General features: G+C 41.6%; 1 protein-coding gene across 1 annotated transcript; it reads right to left on the minus strand.

The window, feature by feature from the left end:
- Window positions 1-1,190: 1,190 nt before the first annotated feature.
- atp8b5b (ATPase phospholipid transporting 8B5b) lies at window positions 1,191-21,272 on the minus strand. The gene is given in 29 exon segments (XM_023983878.1): window positions 1,191-2,345; window positions 2,451-2,581; window positions 2,774-2,912; window positions 3,129-3,374; window positions 3,493-3,576; window positions 3,787-4,010; window positions 4,203-4,219; window positions 4,221-4,384; window positions 4,913-5,063; window positions 5,165-5,270; window positions 5,521-5,632; window positions 5,750-5,914; window positions 6,067-6,182; window positions 6,380-6,568; window positions 6,919-7,084; window positions 7,222-7,265; window positions 7,408-7,616; window positions 8,078-8,265; window positions 8,375-8,463; window positions 8,590-8,748; window positions 8,871-8,953; window positions 9,077-9,147; window positions 9,386-9,458; window positions 11,214-11,275; window positions 11,414-11,512; window positions 12,555-12,668; window positions 12,805-12,863; window positions 13,041-13,122; window positions 20,889-21,272. Coding segments are annotated over 28 exon segments (3,579 nt in total). The 5' UTR covers window positions 13,096-13,122; window positions 20,889-21,272; the 3' UTR covers window positions 1,191-2,081.
- Window positions 21,273-22,458: the final 1,186 nt, after the last annotated feature.

Here is a 22,458-nt window from a genome sequence, read left to right on the forward strand (position 1 = left end):
GAATGCATCTGAGAAGTTGAATATATGAAATATATTAACATATTCAATAATAGTTTGTAAACTTTGTACACAGACAATGAATTCAATATCTACCATATTGAAACTGAATATATAAATATTCAATTTGATTATTAAATTAAATTGAAATTTAAAATGTAATGCAATATTCATTCAATTCAGTTTCAAATGATGAAATACAAGTTCAAATGATGAATTGTATAATTACATTTGTGCATTACAAATTCAAAAATATTAAATTCAAATTCTATATCCTAATACAAATTACAAATGATGTAGCCTAATTCAAATACAATTTCTGTTCGCACTGAAATCGCTCCAAAACACACACAGTTTTCCAGACATAGGGTCTGCATGAAAGATGGGGAAGGCGAGTGAAATAGGGCGAGTGTGAAAGCGAGAAACTGACAGCGGAGCCCAGAACGTGTGTGTCACCGCATCATGCCAGTAGTCTACCGCAACACACACATGACCAACATTTGCCAGTCGCACTACAATGTCCTAAATCCGTTTACATTAAATAACATTCCAAATGAACACACACTAAAGCAATAAAAAACAAAGAAATGCATTTACATTTGTCAGGAAAGCATCATGGAAAATCCTACGCATCTCCTAACCTACATTTTATTCTAATAGCCGTAGGTAAAAACTTGCACTGTAATCTTCTCCCAATTTTCCAACTTAAAGTTACAATGGATGCATATACATATTATATAATTGAGAAGAATAACGATATATGTTTCCTTCAAACTCTTCAACATCACGTAATTGAATGATTAATAAAACATGCGCCCCTCGAATGGTGATGTATTACGTAAAATAAACAACATTAAACATACATACGGTGGATGTTGCAGGTAGTTTGAAGGTTTCAATCGATAATTTTGTTGTACATTGTTTAATAGTTCCAACCGTTGCAGGACAGTTCCTTGTTTCCAACATTCAGGGCGCCGCGCTTCTAGTGCTGGTGAAAACAGAGGCCAGACAGGTCAGCGGTATACAGTATATTTGCGTCACAACGTGTCTATCCAATGCGCACAGCGCAGGACTTGCCACTCAAGCCGTTTCCAACAATAACAATAGCGAATATAAATAAATGTAGGCTATTTAGACTAGTCTACTTGAAAATAATCAATGACTAAAAACAACAGTCACAACAACAAAAGGAATACAAAAATATCAAACATTTATTATGGCTGTAGCCTACAATGCTGAAAAAGGACATAATTGAAATCATATTGGAGAGTGTCTATGATTAGGGTTTCAGTGATTGAAAATCATTTCACACTGTCATACAATAACGACCATTCATACATTAAACAAATTACATTATTCACAGATTTAAAAAAAGATTACAACTTAATGTAGGTCCAACAAATATTACAAAAATACATCTACTATGTCAGTTAGTCAGATATAGGCTATGATTGACATAATGCACCCACGATATCTCAAATAATAATCTAATGTATCATAAATAACTCAATGCAAGACCCTGAGTACACAGTTCACTAGAATGTTATTTGAACAATATTCAAAGAAAGTTTGTCTTAGATTCAACAAGATTATTTTAGTCTCACCAAATTGTATAATAACACCATTATGCCTCAATAATAACTACATTTCATGTATACATCTATAATAAAACATATTATACATCTGCATTGTAAAATCTTAATACATAATCTTAAAACATAATACCACATAATTATCCCTTTGACTAATGCCCAGCATGATATTTTTGCTGTTTCACCAATAGTTTTTTCACAGTTACAAGCACTTACACATACATCTACACCTGGCACCATAGAGATCCTATTAAATTACAGTATTTTCATTCTTAATTCTATGCCTGGCAATAAATGCTGAACTCAGGCTTGGGGTTGTCCTTGTATTTAAAAAAAATCCAGACAAAGAATGTTACACATTCTTCAGACTCAAGTGTTGAAGTGTTTCACAGAAACATGGCTGATTGATATTTGATAGATGTTTGGCATGGATTGAGTGAGGGTTTTCAGACTTAATGACCTGAACACTGTGTGCTTGTTAGGTCATCAGTCCTAGGGGCTCAGTGGTGGCTCCTCCCGCTCGCTGATGGTGCGGTAGAACTGAGGCTGGGTCTGGGCCAGTGGGGAGTCTGTCTGGGAGAAGAGGGCTGGCCGGCTCTTTGGGGTCCTCCGCAGAAACTTGCCTGAGGTCACTAGGTCACCGTAGCCCTGGGCGTGGGAGAAGGCATAGCCTGAACGACGGGTACTGGTGCGGCGGGCTTGGACACGGCGAGGGGTAGGGGGCAGCACCTTGTCCTGTCTCACCTTGTACCTCACCTAGAGGGGGAGGGATGAGGAGAAATGAGAGAGACAGTGAGGGAAAAGTAATCATTTGTGAATCTTCTATGCCAATGACAAATGTGTTGACCCTCGACCTCTGACCTTGTCATTGATGGTGGGCCACAACAGAATGCGCAGGAAGCGGTATGCCACCACGGGAAGCACACAGAGGACAGAGGTGAGTAGCATGGTCAGCCACACGTTGGGCTGGTTCAGGGAGTTCCTGGCTGTGCCTGTTACATACAGTACAGCATGACAACATGCGTTTAGATGCAGACACTTACCTACATATTGACAGATGATGTCACCGACTGACATACCTATGAACATACACACCACAGTACTACCAAACGTTCAGACAGAAAGACATGAATGATGAAGGGAGAGGAGGTGGATGGATGGGGGTGCTGAGGGGTACTACTTACCAATGAAGGGGAAGGAGGAGGTTAAGGTGAGGAACATGCCATTGCTGTACATGGTGAATATGACAGCAAAGTACACAGACAGACTGCCCCACAGGAAGAACTGGTTCATTGCTGTCCAATAATGGGTGTCCAGACCCAGCTTTAACAAAGACACATGCAGCTACCTCAGACTCTGTTACTCTGTTACTGTGTGTCTGTGTGTCTGTGTGTCTGTGTGTGTGTGTGTATTTATACAGATATGGTTTCGCCTCAGCTGTAACCCCACCCAACATTAATTCACAGGACACTCATGTACCACCACAAACTGACCATACTGTATGTCGTATCATAAGTCAATGCACTGCCCCCTACTTACTTGTATACTGACGGCGATGAGCAGGCAGGTCTGGGCCAGCAGGGCGAAGGACTGATAGTCCACAATTTCTTTGCCGTCATCTCGGACCGTGTCGTACATGGCTGCCCAGGGAATGAAGAAGAGGACCAGGGAGCTGTAGCCACTGTGTAACACCGTGTAGACAAAGGCCCTCTTACTGAAGTACTGGTTCAGCTGGCCTGGGGTGTAGAGTTGGGGGTACTGGAAACTCCACCAGTCATTCACATCCTAAAGAGAAACACGTGAATACAAACATATTAAGTACATACATTGGAATAAATACTTGGTGTGAATAATATGCCACTGACGTACATTACAGACATGTCAGATATGTCACTATAATTACCTGGTCAAAAAGACTTAAGCTGAGCACAGGTAGAGCTGTGTAAACTAGGTTAAACAGGGTGATGAACCACTCGTCATATATCGTCTGTGGGAAAAACAACACAGCATACACACATTACATACATGACAGAGTTTTTCCTGGCCTGGTCATGTGCTCAGAAAAAACTCCTGGCACTAGCGAAAATATATTTAACTAAATGAACCAAAGCATACTTTTTTTGCTTGACAAAAAGAGGAATCTCAGACAGCTTTTCCATCATGTCTCTATGTGTCGGTGTGTGCATTTTTGTCTCACCTGTGCTGAGAAACCGCAGAAGAAGCCGTACCAGAAGTGGACAAAGGTGAAGGTGAAGTTCTTGTAGAAGAAGTAGCGCAGGAACTTGCACATCCTCAGGTAGGACCAGCGGCCGTGCACCAGCAGGAGGCGCTGTAGGTAGCGGAACTGAGCGAAGGAGTAATCACTGGAGAGCACCGCCTGCATACCCTCCTGACCTGATATACCCACCCCTATATGAGCAGCTGGGGGGGGGGGGGGCAGAGAGAGAGAGGGTCGAGGGAGAGAGAGAGTGAGAGGATGAGTGTGTGTTTTGTGTGTAGTAGTTGATAAGAGGAATCGTATAATAGCAGTCAAACTTTTAGCATCAGTATCAATCTTTAACTACAGTATTATATAATATCGGATTCTCTCTCCAGTCTCCCATCTCTCTCTACCCTTGATCATGTGACATCGTTGCCCCGTCGCCGATGGCTAGAGTCACGGCCTGTTTGTACTTCTTCACCAGCTCCACCACCTGGGCCTTCTGCATTGGAGTCACCCTGCAGCAGATCACTGTCTGACACATACACGCCGTCCGCAGCAGCTCCATCTCAATGTCCTTCTCCAGGGCGAATGCCTGGGTGGAGAGGGAGGTTGGGGGAGAGTCAGATGGGGCGGGATGGGAAGAAGGAAAGTAATGAAGGATTGTTCATGAAATATTGGAACAATTCCACTAGTGTTGGAACACGTCCTGTTTTCGCAAGAACCACACACACACACACACACACACACACACACACACACACACACACACACACACACACACACACACACACACACACACACCAACACACACAACACACACACACACACACACACACACACACACACACACAACACACACACACACAGAGGACCACACACACAAAGAATCACACACACAGAGGATTGACACAAGCCGTCAAGACAGCGATTTTCATCACTAGAACCAATAGATTCCTCCTTTTTTTGTGTGTGTGTGTGTCTTTTGTTCACTTTAAACATTTATTTTTTGTATTGTACGATCATCATTAAAAAAGTAATTGCAACATCTGTCAATCAGGGCTCAGAATATGTTACGTTTCCAGTAACTTGTCCTGTGACCCACCAGTGTCCTTGTCCTTACCAGACTGTGTCCGTTAATCACCATAGCGTACTCTCCATTCACTGGCTCATCCGCCACCGTCTCCGTCTTTAGAAGACAAAACAGGCCACTTCTACTCTTCTTGACAGTAGGTTCCTCTGTTCCATCAGGTGTCATCTTCCTCCTCGCAGTCCTGGTCAGGTCGAAAGGGAGAGATAGGTACTTTTACATGTCGCCGTACTGTGTTGCTTCAAGCTACGAATGTGGTTGCTAATAGTCTGTCTGTGGACTCACTGGAGTTCCTTTCTGACTTCCTCTGCTGTGTTTGCCGACACAATGAAAACCTCATTCATCTCCTCTCTCAACATGTTGCAGGAGTAGCCAATGTTCTCTGCTGTTTCTGTTCCCGACAGAGAGAAAAGAGACTCAGGAAGTGCCAGATAATTTTTTTTGCCTATTGATTCTTATTTTATTTATTTAACCTTTATTTAACTAGGCAAGTCAGTTAAGAACAAATTCTTACTTACAATGACGGCCTACACTGGCCAAACCTGGACGACGCTGGGCCAATTGTGCACCGCCCTATGGGACTCCCAATCACGGCCGGATGTGATACAGCCGGATAGTGTATTCTAAGGAAGATGACCCACCTTGCTTGTCTCCAGTGAGCACCCAGATCTTGATGTCGGCTTTGGAGAGCTGTTCGATGGTCTGGGGCACTCCATCCTGTAGCTTATCCTCTACGGCAGTGGATCCTAACAGCTGCACACATACCGGTACAAACGTTAAGATTCAGTAAGATTCAGTCTATGCTAGTAGATTGTCTTGTAGGGCTTATGATAAGACATTGAAATGATATGGTTTTTTTGTGGTACACACCAGCAGGCCTTTCTCTATCTCCTCATACAGCGCATCCAGCTTCTCCTCCCTGTCGTCCATGGCAGTGTTGGCCACATGGTGGCGCAGTTTCCAATCCTCCATATACTCTGGGTCTATGTCCTTGTAGGCTAGAGCCAGCGTACGCAGACCCTCTCCAGCAAACTCCTGTCAATGGAACAGTTTAGAGTTATAGTCTTATACACATGTACAGGGTTGGACACAAGATGTAGTCAATCTTGTAAGATTTTACATATATTCACATGGTCCACAAGAAATACATAATCATAAACACACACACAGACACACTGGTTACTCACATTGAGGTGCAAGGTGGTGACCTCCGTTAGGTTGCTGCAGGAAGGGTTCAGTCTCTCGAAGATGATGGTGTCTGCTCCCTTACAGTACAGAGTCAGCTTGCCCTCTGGACTGCGCACTTGGGGCCACACAAGATATAATCAGGTTTGGTTTGCTCAAATTAAAAAACAAAAAAATTCAACCTCTTACAATAAAGCCACCAAAGTGTGAACAAATGTTATAGATTCATAGATTCTTCATGTCATTCAGATCATTCTAGATAGCTATGGTTTTTAAAATTGTAAAAGCATAACGGTTAGTGTTGGTTGGACTCACCGATGACCGACATCCTCTTGCGGACGTTGTTGAAGTCCAGAACAGCCAGCAGCTCGTAGGTGACCAGCTCTCCCATCTCCACCACAGTGATGCTCTCTGGCGTACGAGAGCGAAACACAAAGCCAAAGTTCCTGGCTGCTGTGACCAGAGCGCCCTCGTCTGGTGACTGGGCCTGGTAGTACAACTCACCTAGAAGATCACAATGGAGTGATTCATATGTCACCGTGTCTAACCTTGTCCTGGGTACCAGTCTTTCTAGCTAACATTCCACTCCTTGCCACTCCTGTCATTTGCCAGAGGAATCGTATAGGAATCGTATGCCAGAGGCAAAGAGTGGAATGTTAGCTAAAGATACTGGTACCCAGACTAGTCTAGCCGATGGAGTAGGTAGCAGTTGTCCCAACCACTGGTAACACAGATAGTTCTCCCATTAAGGGGTAGACATAGGGCTGTGGTGAGGTACAATTTATACCTCAAGCCTCCATAGTCACCTACACCCATGCAATAACATGTGAATCCAGCAGGAGGCGCTTGCTCACCCTCCTTCTTCTCCTCAGGCATGACGGTGTGGCACAGTGCCAGCAGGCGGAAGAAGGCCTGCACCTCAGGGTTGCCCTCCCTCACCACCTCCACCAGGCTGTTGTCATGGAAACAGAACTTTGGGTCTGCCAAGTTGTTCCAAGAGAAGTCCACCTTCTCTGTTTTCTACCGGAGAGAGAAAAAGCAGGGTTAGGAATGTTTGTGCCACAGAATGTAAGGACTTATTGCCAAAGAAAGGGACTTAGAGATGTTCTTTCATACATTAAATCCATAAACCCAACACACCCTGGTCCTCCTCTCACCTCATTAATCTCAACTCTTTGTCCTGAAAAGTCCAACAACTCCCCTGGAGAACAGAAGTACATTTCGTCAGTTACATGGTACAGTGATTGATTGGCGCCAATGTATATTAAATTAAGTCTTAATGTATTTGTGTGTGTAATCACATGACAACTGTTTATGTGGTGTATTCCAGCGCCAGGCCTCACCATAGGACTTTCCGTTGATGGAGCACTTGTTGAAGGTCATGATGTTCTGTGTGAGTGTTCCAGTCTTGTCAGAGAAGATGTATTTGATCTGGCCCAGCTCCTCATTGAGCGTGGTGGTCCTGGCCTCGGCAGGCGTGTCACTCTTGGGATAATACATCTTCCTGTCCCAGTTTATGTAGAAACTGTTCCCCAGGCGAATTATCTCCACACTGCACCCAACACACAGGAGGAAGAGAAAGAAAGAGAGAGAGAAAGAAATGCAATCAATTCACTTTGATGATTAGTGGTGAAACAGTCCTGTCATCAAAGGCACAGTAAGAGTAACACATTTGGACATTTAGATACACATGCAGTGAATGACTAGATCAGGGGTGCCAAACTCCTTTTGCCACGAGGCCGTGGCCTTCAACGAGATCCGGAGGGACGCACTGAAAATTGGTTATGTTTCCTCACCGTCAAAATTGGCAAAAAATAGTCATCTATCCATATTTTGGGGATTTTTTTATGCTCCCTGACTGTCTAGCTTTCATTTCAGTGATTATTAGCTGGACACATTCAAAAAACCTGTATGAATGTAGGTCCATAAAAATTTCCATATTTTTCTTTTTTTTTACAACAATATCTAAAATATATGTTTGTCACTCCTAGAGAATATGTAAAGTGCACTGACCTGACGTAGAGAGATATAGGCACCACAGTGTTGAGGATGATGACATAGGACCAGAAGGTGAGGAAGGCTGAGAAGGGAGCATTAACCCCCTTGGGCAAGAAGGCAGCGAACTTAGAGCCCTCCTGGTATTCCCAGATCCCATTCCCAATGGCCAGGATTAAACACATAATCATCAGGAAACCAAATATCTGGAAGACCAAACAACAGTTAAGAGGTGTATGTGTGTGTGTGTGTGTGTGTGTGTTTGTGTGTGTGTGTTTGTGTACATGTCTGTGTGTGTATAATACTCATACTCACACTCAGCACCAGCACATTCATGAGACGGTCAATGCTGGTCCGTTTGAATGTGGTCCTTCCGCAGTTCTGCATTAGCTTTGTGTCTGGACCTAAAAGAATGAATAGATCTATCGTCGGTTGAGGATATTTTTTTAAATGAAAGTTTTGGCCATGTAAAGGGACACCCTAACCTGTTAGGTTATGTCTCTGTCATTATGTGGACCGATATGGCTCACCTCCAAAGACGACCAGGCCGAAGCACCACTGGGTGTTCCTCAGAGTGCAGCCTCTCAGCAGGACCCTCTCGTTGTCCAGTGAGTACGTCTCTCCCTTCAGGGTCAGGGTGCCAGTGAACTTATCCAGCCGGTTGTTGGGAGGCTCACAGCGCACCTCGCCTATGCAGGGACAGAGAGGTTCAGGGACTGTACAACAGTGACTGATGAACAGGTAAGAGTATTCTAAATAATACGATCTAGACTTTTAAGCCATGATAATCTATCCGTTTTTCCAGTCTTACCATTGAAGTTGGCCAGTTTCTCTACACTATCCTCCAGTTCCCCTGTCACAGTCAGGGCCTGCTTCACCTTCAAGTTAGTTTCTCTAGAGGAGGAAGAAAGCAGCATGAGAAACACAGAGGGAGAGCTGATACAATTAAAAAATGCAGTGAAATTTTACAGGTGTGAAAGGTAAACACACAAACACATGCAACACACAGAGACACACCCGTCCAGTTCAGCAGTTTCTATGTAGACAAGATTGAGAGGCTCACTGCTGGACAGCAACAGAAGATCAGCCTGGAGAAAGAGTGATAGACACAACAAAAGGAGAGAGAGAGAAAGAGAGAAAGAGAGAAAGAGAGAGAGAGAGAGAGAGAGAGAGAGAGAGAGAGAGACCCCATAAATTATGAAATCAGTTAGATTTTCAATTCTGTAGAATGACTGGTGAACGTCACTGGCTGATTGTATTTCTATTGTACATCTGCCCTTTGACCTTATCACCATGTGCAGACACCTTTATCACCTCCATTCTTACCGTGACAAACTGATTATTCTCCAGCTTGATGATGTCCCCAACTTGAACATCCATCCACTTTTCACTCTGAAGTCTGAAAAGAGCAAGAATGTAATGATGCAGCGCTAAAGCAAGCCTACAGTGACCTCTGGTGTTTGAGAAAGCTAAGAACACTAACTAACGTCACCAGCAGATGCATTCATAACAAATATATAGACCTCTTGAGAGGGGAGAGGCTATATGGACATGCCTGGTGCCCAAATTGATGAAGTGTGTTGCGCAGTTGATTGGACACGAATGGATTTGGTTCAGTGAGAGCCATGCATTTATACTGAACTAAAATATAAACGCAACATGTAGTGTTGGTCCCATGTTTCATTAGCTAAAATAAAAGATCCCAGAAATGTTCCATAAGCACAAAAAGTTTATTTCTATAAAATGTTGTGCACACATTTGTTTACATTACATTTCTGCTTTGCCAAGATAATCCACCCACATGACAAGGTGTGGCATATTTTGAGCGTGCAACTGGCATGCTGACTGCAGAAGCTCCACCAGAGCTGTTGTCAGAGAATGAAATGTTCATTTCTCTACCATAAATTGCCTCCAATGTTGTTTTACAGAATGTGGCAGTACGTCCAAATGGCCTCACAACTGCAGACCACGTGTAACCACGCCAGACCAGGACCTCCACATCTGGCTTCTTCACCTGCGGGTTCGTCTGAGACCGGCCACCCGGACAGCTGATGAAACTGTGCGTTTACACAACCAAATAATCTGCACAAACTGTCACAAACAGTTTCAGAGAAGCTCAACCGACTTCAGTGGGCAACTCCTGGACGCTGAAAATGCCCCAGTGTTTCCATCGCCAAACATGTCACCGGACATGTCACCAGACATGTCACCAAACATGTCCCCCATTGAGCAGGTTTTAGATGCTCTTGATCGACGTGTATGACAACGTGTTCTAGTTCCCACCAATATCAAGCAACTTCGCACAGCCATTGATCAATAGTCCACAATCAACAGCCTGATCAACTCTATGTGAAGGAGATGTGTCTGGTTACACCAGATACTGACTGGTATTCTGATCCACGCCACTACCTATTTTTTAAGGTATCTGTGACCAACCAATGTGAAATCCATAGATTAGGGCCTAATGAATTTATTTCAATTGACTGATTTCCTTATATGAACTGTAACTCAGTAAAATCTTTGAAATTGGCACAGTGTGTCTTATGCTCCCACTTGCTGCGGACTGCTTTCCTGGATTAAGGAGAGGGAAGTAGTTAGATAGCGTAGCCAATATCAGGGTGACAGCTAAAGGACATTTATTCTTGTGATTTTCAACGTAGCCTACAACTACGGCATTAATGTCTACATTTTTATAAAAAATAAGGAACAATTACTCCTATAAAAACGGAATGATTCTGAAATTCAAGTTTCTTGTCACAAGCATAAACTAAGCAAGCTGGGGAGGTTGTTATGGGTGTAAGATGGCACGTTGATACCATCTGTTGGTAAATGTTAATTACTGCAACACCAGTGTTTTTTACCGGTGTGCTTGATATACCCGGGCGTATTGCAATGTACTGAACAAGACTGGTTACTCGCATCAATGATTCTGTCTCGTCATTTAACATCCAAATTGAGGTCTCATTATGATGACTGACTGAACCGAATCCGTTCGTCCCCATTAAACTCTCGCTGCGCGACATACGTCATATACTTTGTGTACCAGGCGTGTCCCTGTAGCCTCTCCCTCTTGAGATTGTTGCTAATCTGTGACATTCAAGCACTTTCCAAGCACTGAGAATCTGGTTTACACAACAACAAAAAAGAGACTCACTCTCCTTCGATGAGGACCTCCACCTTCCGGTTGTTCACCTGTTTGTCACATCTGTGTCTGTTCTACACAGGCGAAGGAAACGAAAAGAGAATAAGGATTTGGAGACCAGGACATGTACATAATTGTGACGACAAACAGGTCTATGTGGACCATCTCCTGCATGCAGTCTTAATACTGTAGTTGGTAGATGTTGAGCTCACCATGTCATCGCTGCTGTCCTTGGCCATGGTCATGGAGAGCACCAGGACCAGGGGGACCACGGTGGTGTACCAGGGCAGGGACGAGACCTCAGGGATGCTCTGAGAGGAGCCAGGATAGACAAAACTCACCTTTCTGCTGCTATATTGTACTACTATACTCCCTACTATACAGTGTATACAAAACGTCAAGGACACTTGCTCTATCCATGACATAGACTGACCAGGTGAATCCAGGTGAAAGCTATGATCCCTTATTGATGTCACTTATTAAATCCACTTTAATCAGTGCAAATGAATGGGAGGAGACAGGTTAAAGAAGGATTTTTAAGCCTTGAGACAATTGATACATGGATTATGTATGTGTGCTATTCAGAGGGTGAATTGACAAAATATTTAAGAGCTTTTAAACGTGGTATGGTAGTAGGTGCCAGGCACACCGGTTTGTGTTAACAACTGCAAAGTTGCTGGGTTTTTCACACTCAACAGTTTCCTGTGTGTATCAAGAAAAGTCCACCACCCAAAGTACATCCAGCCATCTTGATACAACTGTGGCATTGGAGTCAACATGGGCCAGCATCCCTGTGGAACGCTTTCGACACCTTGTAGAGTCCATGTCCAAACAAATTGAGGCTTTTCTGAGGGCAAAGGGGGGGGGTTGCAACTCAATATTAGGAAGGTGTCCTTAATGTTTTGTACACTCTGTGTATAGTACTGTATAGGCCTACAGCCAGTTCCATTGGCATGAGGAAGCTTACGTGGATACTATGAAGAAATACACATTTGCACTCAGATTCAATGTACGTTTTTGTATATTTCAGGAGTTTGAATATGTGTACAATGATTCCCTTGATTTGGCCTTGGACTGGTGCTATCTAAATCATACGTAGATATGCTAAAAGATAACTGGATAAGTTATTATAACTGGTTAAAATGAAAAGAGTTCAGAGAAGCATAAATAATGTCTGTTGAACGCCAGTGAAGATGTCCAATTACATGTACATTCTGTCATACTGATGTTCTCCTAACAGGTATAGTATGTAGGCGTACAGTCCCAGTGCATTTGTCTACAGGACTCAGCCCTGTGCAGCATTGAGAGGATACGGCTTAGAGTGGCTGCATCATAAGACTGTGTAAAGGTTACCTGGAGACAGAGGAGGAAGAGGAAATAGGCATTGGCCAGTCTCTGGAACTGCTCAAACAGATTGAGCGGGAGAAAGGTGAATATGTTGTATTTGGAGGTTTTGATGGCATTGTCCTGCATGGGGAGCAAGAGGGGAACGTGTTACTGTGACACATACACATGAAAACATATATAACATGCATACAACATATACGCAGACACACATCATGTAAACATTGGTTTGGAATAAATAGTCAACCCCAGTACTCACAGCGTACTTGTAAGACAAGTTGAGTTCTCTGTCATTTGCTCGTAGGTGTCTTTCTTCCTCTGTAGGTGGAAACACAACATCATTTAAAGATAACTGGTGTGGCCATAAAAGTAGCAACTTTTCCACAAATAAACTCTGGTTTTAGCACACTTTAGGGCTGAGACACAGGTGTGGCAGTAAAATAATAAATTCTGCACCAGAGTGGGCATCAGACATCAGCAGGTCATTTAACTCACCTTTCAAAGCCTTCCCCCCACACTCCAGACCCAACCGTGACAGTAGGGACCCCATGTTCACCTCAACACTTCCATATTCCACCTGGGAGAAAAAACAGATGGGTGATGTGGAATAGTAGCTGGAAACATAATGGAATAATAGTGAAAATCGTCATCTAAAATGATGAGAAGCAAGGTTGGGAAAATTCCCTGACCATGATTTCTTCATACAAGGGTGGTGCAGCTACAGTATACTGTAACTATTTAACGACAGGAACGGTCTCATTTACTTTAGTAAATCAAATCAAATGTTATTTGTCACATACTCATGGTTAGAAGATGTTAATGCGAGTGTAGCGAAATGCTTGTGCTTCTAGTTCCGACCATGCAGTAATATCTAACAAGTAATCTAACAATTTCACAACAACTACCTTATACACACAAGTGTAAAGGAATGAATAAGAAAATGCACATAAAAATATATGGATGAGCGATGGCCGAATGGCATAGGCAAGATGCAGTAGATGGTATAGTAGGTCTATATTCTCTAACCATTGTGTGGAACAGCAAGTGTAGAACAGCTGTAATTGTTTTATGACAAGTTCATGATGAGCCTTGCAGTGATGTACTCATGTAGGCCTTTAAATGTAGTGTCATTGGTAACGACCACTCTTATCAGTTTTACACTACTGATGAGAGCGATAATTAGTTCATCACTGCCCCCGCCTCCATACATACATCCTTCTGCCCACAGACAAAGGCACACACCTGTTCCCTCAACAAAGAGTGAGCTTCCTGATATCTAAATGAGCACAGAGAATTGACTAGTTGAAATTGAGCAACATTACAGCATTGATAACGTTACAGAGGTGCTCTAATGGGCTTTATAGGGATTCTCTTTTAAGTTTTGGACAAGGAGCAGGTTCCTATGAACAGGTTTCTCATACACAGATTAAATGGATCCTGGAGGAGGCCTAATTCAATAACTAAATCAGGGATTCTTGAAAGTCGGGACAATCATTGTCAGGCAGGGAAACTTTATTTTTATAGTTGATTGTTTTATATACTTTTTTTTACATTATTTTAAACAAAATTACATTTAGTGGAATTTTACATGGGAAAAGATTAGTTTTAGTTTTTGGAATTTTGTAAATATGCCCTTGTCCGGAGCAAAGGATCCCAATTTCTAAATCTCCAAAAATGTGTTTAAAATTCTGAAAACTGTCAATAATGAATATTAACTGAAAAAGGATCATATGTAGTATCTTGAAATAGCCATCTGTGACGAGCCGACTAGGTGAAAAATATGTCGATGTGCCTTTGAGCTCTCTGGATAAGATTGTCTGCTAAATGACAAAAATGCTCTTTGGTATGTTACCATTTTAAAGCTACAATATGTAACTTTTTGGGCGACCCGACCAGATTTGCGATATTTCTATGCTTCCCATTCTTAAATTTAGATTTTGTGTCTTTTACTTTCGGTTTTGTGCACCAGCTTTAAAAAGCTGAAAATACAATAGATGTTTAGATGTTACAATGATTCTCTACACTATACTTGTTTTGCCACATAAACTGAAATTAGGTGAACTATTAGAATTTTTGCAACCAGGAAATGGCGGAGCGATTTCTACAAAGTGCATATTCAATTGAAAACAATCACAGTAAAGTACTTAATTGTTACCTAGAAATCATTTGAAATGATAAAAATGGCAGCATTGGACCTTTAAGATAGAATATGAATTTTGGTTAAAATATGTACATTTTAATTAGGTTTTTTGTCAACTCCGTGTGTCACGACTTCCGTCGAAGTCGGCTTCTCTCCTTGTCCGGGCAGCGTTTGGCGGTCGACGTCACCGGCTTTCTAGCCATCGCCGCTCCATTTTTCATTGTTCCATTTGTTTTGTCTTGTTCCCTGCACACCTGGTTTACATTCCCTAATCACACTGCATGTATTTATTCCTCTGTTCCCCCCCATGTCTTTGTGTTGAATTGTTTTTGTTACGTGTTTCATGTTACGCGCCAGGCTGGTTTTTCCCCTGTATTCCGTGGTACTTCACAAAGGATGTTTAATTGTTAAACATTTGCTTATTTTTGTGACTGTTTCGCGCCTTGCACTTTTACCTTTGGCTGGAGGTTTTGACGCAATGGCGTCTGTCTGTTTTATTGCCTCTGCCTTAATAAAGTGTGCGCCTGTTCACAACTCTCTGCTCTCCTGCACCTGACTTCTCCACCAGTAGCGCACAACCTTGACACCGTGCTGAGTACTGAAAGATCTCAAAGAATGGTTGTTTTTATTGAAGATTTTTGATTGAATAATTTTCCATATTTTAGAAATGTTTGTGTTAAATTTGTATTTTTAGAGGCAAAAATATGTACAGTGCCTTCGGAAAGTATTCACACCCCTTGACATTTTCCACATTTTGTTTTTACAGCCTGAATTTAAAATGTATTACATTGATTAGATTTTTTGTCACTGGCCTACCCCATAATGTCAAAGTGGAATTATATTTTTCTAAATCTTGAAAAGCTGTAATGCCTTGAGTCAATAAGTATTCAACACCTTTGTTATGACAAGCCTAAATAAGTTCAGGAGTAAAACATTTCTTAACAAGTTTTATGCTTAAGTTGCATGGACTATAATAGTGTTTAACATGATTTTTGAATGATTACCTCATCTCTGTACCACAAATACAATTATCTGTAAGGTCCCTCAGTCGAGCAGGGAATTTCAACCACAGATTCAACCACAAAGACCAGGTAGGTTTTCCAATGACTCGCAAAGAGGGGAACCTGGATGGGTATATTTGTTTTTATCACATATTGAATATCCCTTTGAGCTTGGTGAAGTTATTAATTACACTTTGGATGGTGTATCAATAAACCCAAACACTACGAAGATAAAGGTGTCCTTCCTAACTCAGTTGCCGGAGAGGAAGGAAACCGCTCAGGGATTTCACCATGAGGCCAATGGTGAATTTAAAACAGTTATACAGAGTTTAATGGCTGTGATAGGAGAAAACTGAAGATGGATCAAGAACATTTTAGTTACTCCACAATACTAACCTACTGTAATTGACAGAGTGAAAATAAGGAAGCCTGTACAGAATGCAAATATTCCAAAACAAGCATCCTGTTTGCAACAAGGCACTAAAGTAATACTGCAAAACATGTGGCAAAGAAATTAACTTTTTGGCCTGAATTCAAAGTGTTATGTTTGGGGCAAATCCAATACATATTACTGAGTACCACTCTCTATAATATACATATGCTTTCAATATTTGTATATTAATTTCTACAATTTATAGTTGGTTTAAAGTTAAGTCATTCAAAATTGGAGTTGACATATTGTCCAATGTACATTGTGTAATTTACCGTTGGTCCTTACCTAGCCGCATAGGGATATCCAAAGGTGATCCAAATTTACCACGGGCATTATGATTGGGTAGCGTACCTCTGCACTCTGAATTGATGATTACTTGTGTGCTGCCAGCTTTGGGCATGTGGGCAGGATTGAAACAATTGAAACAGGTTTGAAACAAACCCAACCTAGTGACGACCAGAAGTCTCACAAAACTCTGTTTTGGACGAGACGGACTATGACCAGAATTATCCTATTTACACTTAGTCAATTTTGACTGTAGAATAAATGTTTCTGACTCATATCATTGCCAAATAGGCTGTTTTCTAAAATGTTTTTTTTTAGGGACAGATATTCTTTAAAATCCAAGTTTATGTTAATATTCAGAATTTTTATTTGAATCACTGTTCTGCAACATATTCTTAGCTTATTGAAGTATTTGCAGTTCTAGACCTACAGTAAGGTATAATGTTTGCTTTATAAATGTTGTTTTATGTTCTGAATCTAGAAAAACATGCCAAAAAGCTAAATAAATTAGCCCTGGAGCATTATATAGTGCTATAACACAAAACCATTTTATCAGGATATTGCCCCTTTACATGGTGATAGATGATACTGTACTTTGGTCTATCAAATTGTCAATTTCAAATGTTGTCAATATTAAGACAAATATTTGTGAAGAAAAGTTGAGATTGTCCCATCTTTCAAGAATCCCTGAAATATGAATTTCATAAATGTTGTTCTGGAATACTGTGGCTAGAGCCTTTTTAATAATTTGTTCCATTAGGGGTCTTTGAAACGTGTTAAAAGGGTTGTTCCATGATATTCTATTTGTGCACAAATATTTAATTTTAAAATCCTGTTATATAAAATGAAGTGCCTTTAATATAGACCACATGTAAAATTCAATAAAGACTTGCTAAAGTCCTCTGTGACTTCTAGGAAGACGTTAACACACACACACATTTCTCCAAGTTTTCACCCTCATTGTAAAGCCCTAGTTATTTTGTTGCTTTGACAAAGCCATTTTTAAAGATGAATATTTATTTAATGTTATTAATGATTCATTTTAAAGTAAAACAAAACTTGTCCCTCATTTTAAGGTCAACGCTGTTACATGAAATGAAGTCGTATGGTGAAACTACTCCTTTAAAAAAACTATTCTAAAGAGACATTGAACATCTAATAGTCAAATTATAGTGTAACAGCAGGTGATCTGGGTCTACTCTTTTTCTAAACAATTTTGTGGTGGAAAACTGAGCAGTTTGAGCATCACACGTCAACCATAGATAGACAGGCTAGAAACGTAATATTAATAATACAAAAATAATAAGCTGAAGCTTGCATGTAATTCCTCCTCCCTGTTGCACACAAAAAGCTTCCATTCCCCCTGTGACAAAGGGATTTACGGCTGATTTAAGATGAAGTCGTCAACTCTGTTACTTTATTTTGTCACACTTTATTTGGATAGTCCACCTGTAGATGGGCTGCTCTACAGATGTTCATACTATCAACAAACTATCTGTTGATAAGCAACTGCTTGCTAAGGTTACGGTTAGGTTTAGAATAAGGTTAGGATAAGGGTTAGGGTTAAGGTTAGGAGATCGTTGAAATGTTTCTGATAGTCAGTAAACAGTCTGTAGACCATCTACAGATGGACTATCCAATAGGAACTTACTACCTCTTGAGATGGTGGATTTTTTAAATATATATTTTTAAGTTGAACATGTGCTCTTTATGAAACAATGTTAAAATTAAGTTAAATATAATGTGTTTTCTTTAACCAAGATACACTACTCAAAAAACACCTAATTGGTGTAACGACCCAAAAATAGAAGAAAATACAAATCTGATCAGAGCAAGTAAAATGTATAGTCCCTCATAAAGACATTGACTGTACCATACTAGTTTCTTCTATCAAGGGTGAAGCTCTTGTAAAAGCTCATGTACATTAACGTGCTATGGATTAAGTTTTCTTCCCTCTATACTGGTAGAGTACAGTGGATTTGGAAAGTATTCAGACCCCTTCTCCACATTTTGTTATGTTACAGCCTTATTCTAAAATAGATTACATTAATTGTTTTCCTCATCAATCTACACACAATACCCCATAATGACGACGGGAAAACATGTTTTTAGACATTTTTGCAATTTTATAAAAAATTAAAAACAGAAATACCTTTTTTACATAAGTATTCAGACCCTTTGCTATGAGACTCGAAATTGAGCTCAGGTGCATCCTGTTTCCATTGATCATCCTTGAGATGTTTCTACAACTTCATTGGAGTCCACTTCAATTGATTGGACATGATTTGGGATGGCACACATCTGTCTATATAAGGTCCCACAGTTGACAGTGCATGTCAGAGCAAAAACCAAGCAATTAAGTCGAAGGAATTGTCCGTAGAGCTCCGAGACAGGATTGTGTCGAGGCACAGATCTGGGGAAGGGTACCAGAAAATGTCTGCAGCATTGAATGTCCCCAAGAACACAGTGGCCTCCATCATTCTTAAATAGAAGAAGTTTGGAACCACCAGGACTCTTCCTATAGCTGGCTGCCCCGACAAACTGAGCAATCAGGGGAGAAGGGCCTTGATCAGGGAGGTGACCAAGAACCCAATGGTCACTCTAACAGAGCAGCCTAGAGTTCCTCTTTGGAGATGGGAGAAACTTCCAGAAGGACAACCATCTCTACAGCACTCCACCAATCAGGCCTTTATGGTAGAGTGGCCAGACGGAAGCCACTCCTCAGTAAAAGGCACATGACAGCCGGGTTGGAGTTTGCCAAAATGCACCTAAAGGACTCTCAGACCATGAGAAACAAGATTCTCTGGTCTTATGAAACCAAGATTGAACTCTTTGGCCTTAATGCCAAGCTGGAGGAAATCTGGCACTATCCCTACGGGGAAGAATGGTGGTGGCAGCATCATGCTGTGGGGATGTTTTCAGTGGCAGGGACTGGAAAACTTGTCAGGATTGAGGGAAAGATGAACGGAGCAAAGTACAGAGAGATCCTAGATAAAACCTTCTCCAGAGTGCTCAAGACCTCAGACTGGGGTGAAGGTTCCCCTTCCAACACGATAACGACCCTTTGCACACAGCCGGGACAAGTCTCTGAATGTCCTTGAGTGGCCCAGCCAGAGCCTGGACTTGAACTCGATCGAAAATCGTTGGAGAGACCTGAAAATAGTTGTGCTGCGACACTCCCCATCCAACCTGACAGAGCTTGAGAGGATCTGCAGAGAAGAATGGGAGAAACTCCCCAAATACAAGTGTGCCAAGCTTGTTGCGTCATACCCAAGAAGACTTGAGGCTGTAATCGCTGCCAAAGGTGCGTCAACAAAGTACTGAGTAAAAGGTCTGAATACTTATGTAAAGGTGATATTTCAGTGTTTTTTAAATTTATTCTAAAAACGTTTTTACCTTTGTCATTATGGGGTGTTGTGTGTAGATTGATGAGGGGGAAAAAACAATTTAATCCATTTTAGAATAAGGCTGTAACGTGACAAAATTTGGAAAAAGTCAAGGGGTCTGAATACTTTCTGAATGCACTGTATGTCATGTTGAGATGTAGCGCCAATCCTTATCAACGCTTAGTACCAGAGAAAAATATCCTGTTGATAAACCATACTGAGTCACTACACGTGAGTTAGCTCATAACCCTGAACATTAGACCTGGTATTCCCTACAGTATATTCACAAAGCTCCTCTCAAGTTATCTTATCTCTCTTCTTATCCGTTTTCTAGGTCCTTCGTGATGGGCGCCACCAGCTCAACCTCATATACAGCCCACACTTTTTATTTAAGTAAATGGAAAGAATTAGAGTTACATAAACTGTATTTAATCTATATGTATTTATAGTATATAGAAATGGAGATCATATGATGAACCACTTATATAATTTGCCATTTCAGATTCTCAACAGAGTAATTTTCCTTTCCACAATGGGTTTACAATAATGGGTCATATATTTTTTAGCGAGACAAAGTCTCTGTGCGTCCATAATGTCAACAGGGTTGTCACCATGACACTGTGCAGGTCAATCACCACAGCTACATTTATTTTTTGGCAGAAACTGACAAATCAACAGCTGTATGCAAAACTCCAAACCAGAGGTCATAAGGTCATCTATCCCTCTCACGCCCACCACAACACGAAAAACCAAAACAACTAGGTAATCACAATGCTTTCCCACACCCATAAACCACACACACATAGTATTCCATACAATTTTGTTTGAGTTGAGACTCACATTGGACATCTCTACTTCCTTCATTGTACCAGAAAATACACTTGGATACAGTGCTTTATTGTGGTTAAGATAATTGAGATGCTGGAGGTCAATTAGACTTTGATCAGGTTTTACTCAATAGCCAAATACTGTATCTCGGAAGTCTCTGAACTTGTAGACAGACTCCCTCCTAGACCCCAGACACAGGTTCACCACATTGTTAGCAGCAGTATCAGTAGAAAGTCATTTTTTTAATATCCAATCATTTCAGTCACTTACGTCAGTGGGAAGAATGGTATCAGAGTCCTTAGGAACGGCAAGGTCCTTCAGCAAAACACACAGATAGGTACAAATAAGAGGAGCGGGGAGAAAGTACAACACCAATGACTCCCAGTTCTCTCACTCAGCGCGCCCTCCCTTTTAGTTGAACTAGAAAAAATCCAGGAGACAGATCTGTGCTTCCGTCTGGTCAAATACAGACACAAGCCGAGATGTAGACGCACAGGGGCGCTCCTCACAGACCCCTAGGTAGAAGGCAGGAACAGAGCAGAAAAGGTGGAGTCCCAGTGCTGGGATGTGAGGGGCTGGGGGAGACAGTCAGCAACAGGTAACGGAACGGGATCCCATTCAGTGTAATGGCACAAAGCTTGAGCAAACACTGCAGGCAGCGATCTTTGGACTTCGATGGTGCTCTACAGAGCAGGGCAGGAGCAGAGGCAGTAAAACTGTGAGGTAAGGGACTGACACTAGCCAATCAGAACAAACAATGGGGCAATGACCAGGGAGATCAGAGGATGCAAGGTATGTCACACACCTGGAGGTGGGGACACATGCGCAGACGCACACCATTTTCCACTTCCTATATGAATTCATATCAAACAGGCATACTGCCCAAAATTTCAATAGATTACATATTGATTTTGACAAGATTTATTAATGTCTATAAATGTTAATCTTATCAGACACTGAAATTGCTCATACGTGGACTTGAAGTGTCATTACCATCGGAGTTGTGATAATTGTTATGAAAGTAGGGGGAGGATGTTGATCAGAATCTCAGCGCTTCAGAGCCACAGGTGAAATCCAATTCCTGGACATGAGTACAAAGGGTCCTCTGTAGTCCCCAGGACTACGTTATGAGCCAATGGGTAAACGGACGACCAGACACGAATAGACACATGGTACCAAGGACTGTTGAAGAGACACATCATGTCATAACTGTGGGTTGGTCTTCATGACCCTTCTTCAATGACACAGTGGTCTTTACAGGGCATGTGTCTTTTATGAATCAAGGTATTACCAAGACCCTGTAGAACATACACTACATGACCAAAAGTCAAACATTTAATTCCATAATCACGGGCATTAATATGGAGTTGGTCCCCCTTTTGCTGCCATAACAGCCTCCACTCTTCTGGGAAGGCTTTCCACTAGATGTTGCAACATTGCTGCGGCGATCTGCTTCCATTCAGCCACAAGAGCAAAAGTGAGGTCGGGCACTGATGTTGGGCGGTTAGGCCTGGCTCGCATTCGCTTAGGCCTGGCTCGCATCTACAAAATATAGTTATTTTTAAAACACGCCATAGAAAGTTGGTTGATTTTCAGTTTAGTCCACCAGAAAAGACAACAAATATTATGCTTAAACTCAAATGATAAAAAAATATATATAAAAGTTACAAAAATTGTATAATCTGGTCCTCCCGAGTGGCGCAGCAGTCTAAGGTTCAATCCCAGGTTGTGTCACAGAAGGCTGTGACCGGGAGACCCATGAGGCGGTGCACAATTGGCTCAGCGTCGTCCGGGTTAGGGGAGGGTTTGGCCGGCTAGGATTTCCTTGTCCCATCGCGTT

Source organism: Salvelinus sp. IW2-2015, linkage group LG4q.1:29, assembly GCF_002910315.2.
Source record: "Salvelinus sp. IW2-2015 linkage group LG4q.1:29, ASM291031v2, whole genome shotgun sequence".
In the NCBI taxonomy this organism is placed as follows: domain Eukaryota; kingdom Metazoa; phylum Chordata; class Actinopteri; order Salmoniformes; family Salmonidae; genus Salvelinus; species Salvelinus sp. IW2-2015.